The following is a 9,360-nucleotide window of genomic DNA, read 5'->3' on the forward strand; positions in this document are numbered from 1 at the left end:
GAGGGTGGGACCGTCAATTAGCATATTCCCTCCTTATTGGCTGTGGGCGCCACCATCTTTGAGGGTGGGACAGTCAATTAGCATATTCCCTACAAATTGGCTGTGGGTGTCGCCATCTTTGTGGCGTGAGGGTCAATTAGCATATTCTCTCTTTATTAGGTAGGATGTGACCTGTCATCACCTGACTTCTTTTTTTTTGTTTTTGTTTTCTTGTTTGTTTTTATTTTTTTAAATTTCTTTTGTTTTTTTGTTCTGTTTGTTTTTGTTTTTATTTATTTTTTCACCTGACTTCTTATCAAACCTTTTAGCTCTACTTTTAACTGTCCACTTTCCTTTGTATTTGTTAATTAAAAGAAAGACTTTTATTGGTATAGCTCTTCTTTTTAGACTCAAGCATTGCACTGTTCTTGTCCACAGGCGGATTGTGTTTCTTTGGGAGATGAGGTTAGATGCTCATTCTTGAGGGTCTAATTAGAGACTAGAGAGAGAAAATAAAGGAGAGAGAAGGGGATGGAGAGGGGGAGAGGGAGAAAAGGAGAGGGAAAATACGAATATATGAGTATTGGAGGTACTGAGTGAGTTTCCTTTACCTGAACTTGAGTGTATTTCATTGAATGTGGTCTTTGCACTCAAGCTAAGCAATTTGATTAGTGAAATATCACCAATACACCATAAAAATATACCAAATGACTGAAACAATTTTATAGAGATTTAGAGAAGCATATGTGGGAGGGGGGTAATTTTGTAAAAAAAGTTTTCTCTTTTTTTAGTCTGACCCTTTGCAACCTTTTTGTTTACAATAGGAAATTGGTACAGAACATTGAAAGTACTGTAGATAATATTCCGTTTCGCATATGCACATGTTTGTATTCTGTGTGCAGTTCTCCCATGGGACAACCTTTAACCTCCCTCCTCCCCCAGCTATATGTGGTCTTGCCCTCAGTATAGGGAGTTGCTGGCTTCTGTAGGGAGAGTCAGGAGCTGGCTAGGTAAAAGTCTTAAAGAGTGGAAGAAATGAAGAGGAAGGGGAGAGGAGAGAGGGAAGGAGGAAGTGAGTTTAAGGGTAGAGGGAGATAGTAAGCATCCATGTTGATTACAAACCAATATTAGTCTCCTACTGACTTATGATTTTAAGAAAGTGTATAAATATCTGACATATATAGCAGGAAAATATTCACTTTAAAGGTATTGATTGTGACAAAGTAAATTAATATTTTAAGAATATATTAAAATTAGAGCATTGGATGAAAATGCTATCTTGTGATTAGCTATAAATTCAATTTAACTGTCTTCAGTAAGATCTATACCAGTGATGGCAAACCTTTTGAGCTCGGCGTGTCAGCATTTTGAAAAATCGTAACATAACTCTGGTGCCGTGTCACATATAGAAATTTTTTGATATTTGCAACCATAGTAAAGCAAAGATTTATATTTTTGATATTTATCTTATATATTTAAGTGCCATTTAACAAAGAAAAATCAACCAAAAAATGAGTTTGCGTGTCACCTCTGACATGCGTGTCATAGGTTCGCCATCACTGATCTATAATTTTCATAGCAACTACATACATCCTTGTATGTGTGAGTATATGAGATTTTAATAGCAGCCTAAGATCAAGTTAAGTATAACTTCATAGCAATATTATGTTTTTGTGATCCAGCATGGACTCTTTTATTTTAAGAGGTACGTGTCTTTACTTTTTATTTTATTTAAAATATTTTAAATTGATTTCGGAGAGGAAGGGAGAGGGAGAAAGAGATAGAAGCATCAAGATGAGAGAGAATCATTGATCGGTTGCCTCCTGCGTGCCCCACAGTGGAGGATGAGCCTACAACTGGGGCATGTGCCCTGATCAGGAAATGAACCTTTACCTCCTGATTCATAGGTCAACACTCAACCACTGAGCCATGCTGGCTGGGCCAAAAGGTACGTGTCTTTAAAAGAAACTGTTTGAAGAAAGCTGTAGGAGAATTTAATATTCAAAGAAATGTTTTTGTAGGGTGAAAAAATTTACAGAGAAAACACCTCCCCCTTTTGATTGTAAATCCAAATTTTAGTAAATTGGATTGTTTAAAGCAGGGGTCCTCAAACTTTTTAAACAGGGGGCCAGCTCACTGTCCCTCAGATCGTTGGAGGGCCGGACTATAGTTTTTAAAAAAAACTATGAACAAATTCCTATGCACACTGCACATATCTTATTTTGAAGTAAAAAAACAAATGTTTTTGGCGGGCCGCATTTGGCCCACGGGCCGTAGTTTGAGGGCCCCTGGTTTAAAGTAAGATAAACTTATTAATTGAAATGGTGATTTTCTTGATGTATATATTTCTGTTTGGACTTTCACAGGAATCCATGGGAAAGAGCTATGATGGGAGGGCTTACGTTATCACTGGCATGTGGAACCCTAATGCACCCATATTTCTGGCACTTAATGAAGAAACCCCAAAAGGTGAATTTTCTTAAAAGATTCCTTATTATTTGCTTAAAATTTCACATTATGGACAATATTGTTTTGCCATGTTTTAAAAAAATATCTGGTGTTCATTTAAAATGGAGTATTTTTTTCATTAATAGATTTTACTATAAAATTTAGCCCAGACTTGTGTTTTGCACAGTAAAGATATCTGATATAGTTTTCTTACTATTCATTTTGCGTCTCTACATTCAACACTATTTCTTTAGCATAAAGAGAACGATCTATTGCAGGGAAAATAATAGTCTAAGTTAATGTGTATAATGCATTAAAACATGCTAAATCTTATGTGGTTTCACATGATTACTACACATATATAATTATTGACACTGAACACTGTTGTACTGAGGTGCAATAGAAAGTAAACACAGGTTCAGTGTGGATTTTAAGAAGATTGTTATTTACATAATACTATTTAGAATGGTGCTCTGAATTTTGTGAGAAATCAATTTGTATCTCCAGTAAGTCCTTCAAATTTTCTTTTTTTTAAATATGTTTTTATTGATTTTAGAGAGAGAGGAAGGAAGAGGGAGAGAAAGAAACATCGATGTGAGAGAGAACCATCTATTGGCTGCCTCCTGCATGTCCCCTACTGGGGATTGAGCCTGCAGCATGGGCATGTGCCCTCACAGGAATTGAATTAGCAACTTTTTGGTGCATGGGATGATGCTCAATCAAGTGAGCCACACCAGCCAGGGGCGGATTTTCTTTAAAGAAATATTACATTAGGAGTTATTCTTCTTTAGAGTTTAAAGGTTCTTTTTCTATTTTAACTATCTATTAGGGAAAACCTCCACTATTCAAAAGAATCCCCCTTAGAGAGACACGAATTAATTTTATTAGATTATGTAGAAAGTATTTGTGCTTTGTGTTTTATTATTTTTATTTTTTGTTAACCTTCACCTGAGTATATTTTTTCTATTTATTTTTAGAGAGTGGAGGAAGAGAGGAGGTAGAAGGAGGGAGGGAGAAAGAGGGGAGGAAGGGAAGCAGAGAGAGAAAATGGGAGAGAAAAATTGGTTGAACCTGCAACCTAGGTACATGCCCTTGACCGAGAATCAAACCCACAATCCTTTGGTGCACAGTACAGCGCTCTAACCAATGAGCAACACCAGCCAGGGCTGTGCTTTGTGTTTTATATGTCATTATAGAGTGATTTTATTTGGAGGCAAAATGATGGAAGAATATGAATGAAATAATGAAAGCAAAATCTAAAATTCGGCATGTTTTTGATAAGCATTTTAACTTTAAAAAAATATAACTTATAATTTTGTTCCAGTCTTTTGAATTTAGGGAGTTTAGATCTTAGTAATGTATAGCAAGGATATCATTTATGACAAACCCTTTTTTTCCTTGTTGTTTACCTTTTCATTTTGTTGAACATGACTAGTGTTGAACAGAATTTATGAATGGTATATAGTCACATTGGTCATTTTTTCCACTGTGTTTATTTTTATTCCTACTTTTTCCAGGTACCTGTCAATTACCTGTTTGTTTGCTTTTTGTTTGCTCCTCCATCATCTGCTTTCAAACTAACATTAATTACCTCATGAATTATAATCTTATACTAAATTCTTTACTGTCATTCAACCAATAATTTATATTGAGAAAATAATGGATCTTTTTTTTAAATCTTTGTCTTACATTATTTCGTTTATAATGTAGACTTTTGGTTAAACACAGGAGCATTAGTGAATACTGATATGGAAGTATAATATATTGATGAAGAATATAAAAATGATAATTACTCTTAAATTTCTTTAAAGAATCTTTTCCAGTCCCATAAATTGCATGCATTTAATCACACATCAAGCTATTTTATACTGAGGGCTAAAAAGGGAGAAAAAATAATGATTATATAAAATTTAGCCTTTCATATATTAAGAATAAATAATTTTTACACTCACAGTTTTTTATTTCTGGAGCTAGACTTTTAAATACCAGTTTATTAACTTCTTTCTTATTATTACTCAGAAAGAAACCACAAAAATGAGAAAAATAAGCCAGTTGATAATTTTGAAGAATAAAATATTCAAATTTCCAAAAATAAGTTAAGCAGTTTTTATCTATTTTTAATGTAACATAGTTCAGTTTCATTTTGTACTTTAATACACATTGAATCCTCAAATAAAAGATAATATATATTTAAAATTTATGTTTTATTAAAATAAACTTCATGTAATACTGAATTATAATAATCTGATCCAAAAGATAATGTATCTTAAATTTAAATTATTTCATATGCAAACTCAAATGTTTATCTGATTGCTAAAATTTTCAAATCGTGTCCTTGATATTATAAATTATTGAGGAGATTCATGAATTACAGTTTGATTTTTACAGAAGTTGAGGCCCCAGGAGAGGAAATGTCTTGGATCTTTTCACTATACCAAGTTGTGTATTATAGTCTATGTTTTGTGTTATTCTCTCTTACCCCTCTACATTATTCCCTTAGACTTTAAGTTCTTCTAGATCAAGTACAATATCTAGAGAATCCTACTTTCTCTTCAGTTGGCAGCAGAATGCATGTAAGAATGCAATACAATATTTGAGTTTGATGATATTAATAGATGCGTGGTTGATGAGTATAAATGTTGTAAAATGTTTTTAAAAGCACAATTGAATGTTTCTTTTAGTGGGCTTGGCCATTTGATTCTCCCTCTAACTCAGAACTGAAAGTGGCGGGCACAATAAATTGGAAAAAAGTTTTTAAAGTAATGAAGAAATGACAAAATGATATGGAGTAACCAAGCCACAGACTCAAAAATCCTAATGAATCTGAAGTAGGGCAAATCAAATCAAATTAAATCCATATTACAACCTATCAATGTGAAATTGTAGAAAACCAGTAGCCAATGACCTGGAAGATTCTAGATTCAAATTAAAGGAAGGCCGTGGCCAAGTAAACATTTTAAATAGTAACTGAAATTTTGACTGTTGTTCTCAAAAAGGACTCAGATACATACAATATGTATGAAAATCACAGTGATTTTCCTGAGGGTCAATACATATATATTATGGACAATGAAGGAGGGAACTGACAGATATCCAGGGATTTCTCTTAAAGCATATAATGTTGAAGTATTCATTTTAATAGCATCTTCCTTTGCAAATTTAATCTAGTGAAAGTAGAGTAGCTCTTTTGATTTGATGAGCTTTCCAAGCAACTCAACAAACATGATTTCTAGTATCTCTTTTTATAAAATGAAAGAGCAAGCCTCTGTGATTTTTCCAGAGGTTTTTCTGGGAAATCTGAAAGATAGTTTTAGTGTAAAAGACATCCTGAAGATTTTATTTTATTTATTTTATAGCAAGACCTGATTTGGGAAAAAATATTAAAGTTGTCAGAGAAGATTTGGACAGCTGATTAAAATAGGATTCTGTGTGATGAGCAACATATTTGGAATACTTGGTTACTATTTAATCAAACTGACATGAAAACCTTTAAAATTAAACATAGAAGGTAATGTGATAGTAAGTGAGGAAACTGTTTTCTTAAATAATGAAGGTATAATAAAGCCAGCATAAAAACACAGAAAATTTCTGCTGCAGATAAACGAGTGTACATGACTGTAGCAGTGGATATGGTCGTCACGGAGGTGGTGGAGCCTGTCCGCTTTCTCCTGGAGACAGTAGTACGTGTATACCCTGCAAATGAGAGATTCTGGTATTTCAGCAAACAGGAAGACTTTCACAGAGACTTTCTTCATGAGGTTGAAACAGGTAGGACCTTTTTGTTCTCCTCATGTAATAGAATATTTTTTTCCATCATTCTTTTCAAATGTCAAGATAGTTCCTTAAGTAGCAATAAAAAGCCATAAAATTTCTCTAATTAAATGATGTTTAGACTCAACCAATACAGTATTTGAAAAATCCACATCTAGGTAATGTAAGTTAAAAAAAAAACAGCTAGTGTAATAATTATGTACTTTCCCCCCTAGAAACCTGTAATATGCACCTGTAAAGCAACAATATACTTAATAAAAATATTGATTCTATATTTAAAACAACTTTTCTTCCTTTTATATATAATAATTAAAATAAAAAGGGCACAGAAATATTATACCTTTGTAAAATTATAATGAATAAAATATTCAAGTAATATCTGATTACTTTTCATAATTATTTCTATACTATTATATGAATATAGAGTGAGGCAAATGTAGGCTTATAGTTGTAAGTATGCAAAACACAGTTTATTCTTATATTATTATTTATTAATTATTGTGTTATTTTCCATATGAACAACTGTAAACCTATGTTTGCCCCATCCTGTATATTGTTTGACTTATTAGTAAGGTTATAAAGTTATTTTAATATTAAATGAACAAAAGTAGGGTTTCCAAGACATTCCTAAATTAGGCAGTGTTAGTAGGTAATACACATAATTTTTGTTTTATAGTGAAGGAAGAAGGTAACCATTACCAGTCATTCATTCCACTAATATTTATTGAGTACCTATGTGTCAGGCACTGTATTATTTCTGATTGAAAATCAGCATAGTCCCTGTCTTTAAGGTGCATACTGTCAAGTAGACAGGATAGCCATTAAACACATGAATATGATAAATGTGTAATTACCTGTGGTGAGGGAAGTGAAGGAAGAACAAGGTATGAGAATCAAAACATAGGGAACTCGGTTAAATTCTTTGTAGAAGTGAAAGGATCTGAGCTTGATGGGGGTTAGCAAAGAGTAGGAGGAAAAGCTGTATTGGCAGAGAGGAAAGGATGTCCCTACACCTTCAGCTGGGAGAGAATTTAAAGATTCCCAGTGCTGAATGAGGCCAAAGTGGCTGCTGGAATGTAGTGACACACTTAGGTGTGAGATGAGGTTGGAGGCAGTTTATCTAGGGCTTTGTAAGCCATGCTTGGTTAATTAATTGGCAGTTGCCTTAGTTTTTCCTTCTTAAAAATAATCCATTTATAATATAAACCATTTATAAGGTAGAAACTATGTACTTCCATGAATTAGTTGAGGGATGTTGTGATATCTCAATGCAAGGTAGTGAGTCCTAAGAATCTAGCAACATTTGCTTACCTGCATGCCCTAGAATCTATGGTGTCTTGGGTTTTTATGATAAAAAAGATTGAGTTCTTCTAAAATGGTCAGCAGGTTTCATTGTATTGGTTAACACAATGCTATAGGAACCATACATTTCAAATACCATGTGAAGAACAAAGTACTTCCAAATTTTTTTTCAAGCATGACATGCTGCTTTTCATTACAGCGCTTTTTTTAAAAAAAAATTTTTTTAAAATTGATTTTAGAGAGGAAGGGAGAGGGAGAGAGAGAGAGAGAAACATCAGTGATGATGAGAATCATTGATTGGCTGCCTCCTGCACACCCCATACTGGGGATTGAGCCCGCAACCCAGGCATGTGCCCTTGACCAGAATCGAACGGGACCCTTCAGTCCGCAGGCCGATTATCTGTCCACTGAGCCAAACTGTCTAGGGCTCATTTCTGCGCTTTTTAATGGACCATTGAAACAGTGTTTCCTTCACATTTCTCATATTGAAACACATGTTTATCTCTTTCTCAGACAGAGGGAAAAGGTCACACTAGTGCTGGAGATGCAATCTATGAAGTGGTGAGTCTACAGAGAGAGTCTGAGAAGGAGGAACCTGTCACTCCTACTAGTGGAGGGGGCCCAATGTCACCCCAGGAGGATGAAGCAGAAGAGGGTAAGAAGGGACACTTACTCAGTTCCCTTTCTTTATATAGCTGCTTTGCTTACAATCCTCAAAGATGTGGGGTGTGTGTGTGTGTGTCACTCCTAGTCTTGGCCCTTCTCAGGCTAGATTCTGCTAGATGCAAAGAGAATTTGGTTCATTGGGTTTCTTGGTTGTATAGTCCTCATTGCCACTTATGCAACTGCTTAAATTTGACAGCCCTGCTTTGCTGTTTTGCTTCCTATTTTATTTGAAGTAGTTTTGAAGTGTTTAATGAGAAGTTTCAAATTCTCTCAAGTGCCATTAGAATTTCAGTGAAATGTTATGTCCTACTTCTCATGAGGCATTATTCACTTATGACTTTTTTGTTGTTGCTTTATATAACACTTATCACTTGCTTTTTTGAATTAGTGTGATATCTGCTCTGTTTTCTACCTGGATGCTGCTCAACCTCCAGCATGAGAGTCATACTTCATTTGGCTGTGTGCTCAGTAATCTTTTTATAGAAACTAGAGCTTAATGACAGATCTTTACTTTAAGCACTTATATTATCTGCTAATAGGGTAGGGTTTATTAAAAATAAATTTCTGAATTTGTCTTATTTTGAAAAAAAATCTTAAAATTCTCAGTCTTTCTATCTATGAAACCATTTCTTTCTTGGATTGCCATAAAAATAATAGTTATTTTTAGCTAATATTTATTGAGTGCTTATATATGCTAGACATTATTCTAAGTGTTTTTTTAAATTTTATTTTAAATTAAATCTTTATTTTTCAGATTATTACATTTGTTCCTCTTTTTTCCCCCCATAACTCCCCTCCTCCCAGTTCCCGCCCCACCCTCCGCCCTCACTCCCTACCCACTGTCCTCATCCATAGGTAAACGATTTTTGTCCAGTCTCTTCCCACATCCCCCACACCCCTTTCCCCCACAAGAATAGTCAGTCCACGCCCTTTCTATGCCCCTGGTTCTATTATAATCACCGGTTCATTCTGTTCATCAGAGTATTCACTTGATTTTCAGATTTACTTGTTGATAGATGTGTATTTGTTGTTCATAGTTTGTATCTTTACCTTTTTCTTCTTCTTCCTCTTCTTAAAGGATACCTTTCGGCATTTCATATAATACTGGTTTGGTGGTGATGAACTCCTTTAGCTTTTCCTTATCTGTGAAGCTCTTTATCTGACCTTCAATTCTGAATTGTAGCTTGGCTGGAT

The 9,360-nt window shown here is 34.3% G+C and overlaps 1 protein-coding gene across 1 annotated transcript in view; it reads left to right on the plus strand.

Moving 5' to 3' along the window:
* Window positions 1–9,360, plus strand: part of RABGAP1L (RAB GTPase activating protein 1-like) — a 391,910-nt gene that overhangs the window by 43,414 nt on the left and 339,136 nt on the right. Inside the window, 4 exon segments of the mRNA XM_015566064.1 lie at window positions 2,346–2,448; window positions 6,025–6,149; window positions 6,151–6,195; window positions 8,014–8,155. Coding sequence (XP_015421550.1) covers window positions 2,346–2,448; window positions 6,025–6,149; window positions 6,151–6,195; window positions 8,014–8,155 — 415 coding nt within the window.

The sequence above is a fragment of the Myotis davidii genome, unplaced genomic scaffold (assembly GCF_000327345.1).
Source record: "Myotis davidii unplaced genomic scaffold, ASM32734v1 scaffold580, whole genome shotgun sequence".
NCBI classification, from domain to species: domain Eukaryota; kingdom Metazoa; phylum Chordata; class Mammalia; order Chiroptera; family Vespertilionidae; genus Myotis; species Myotis davidii.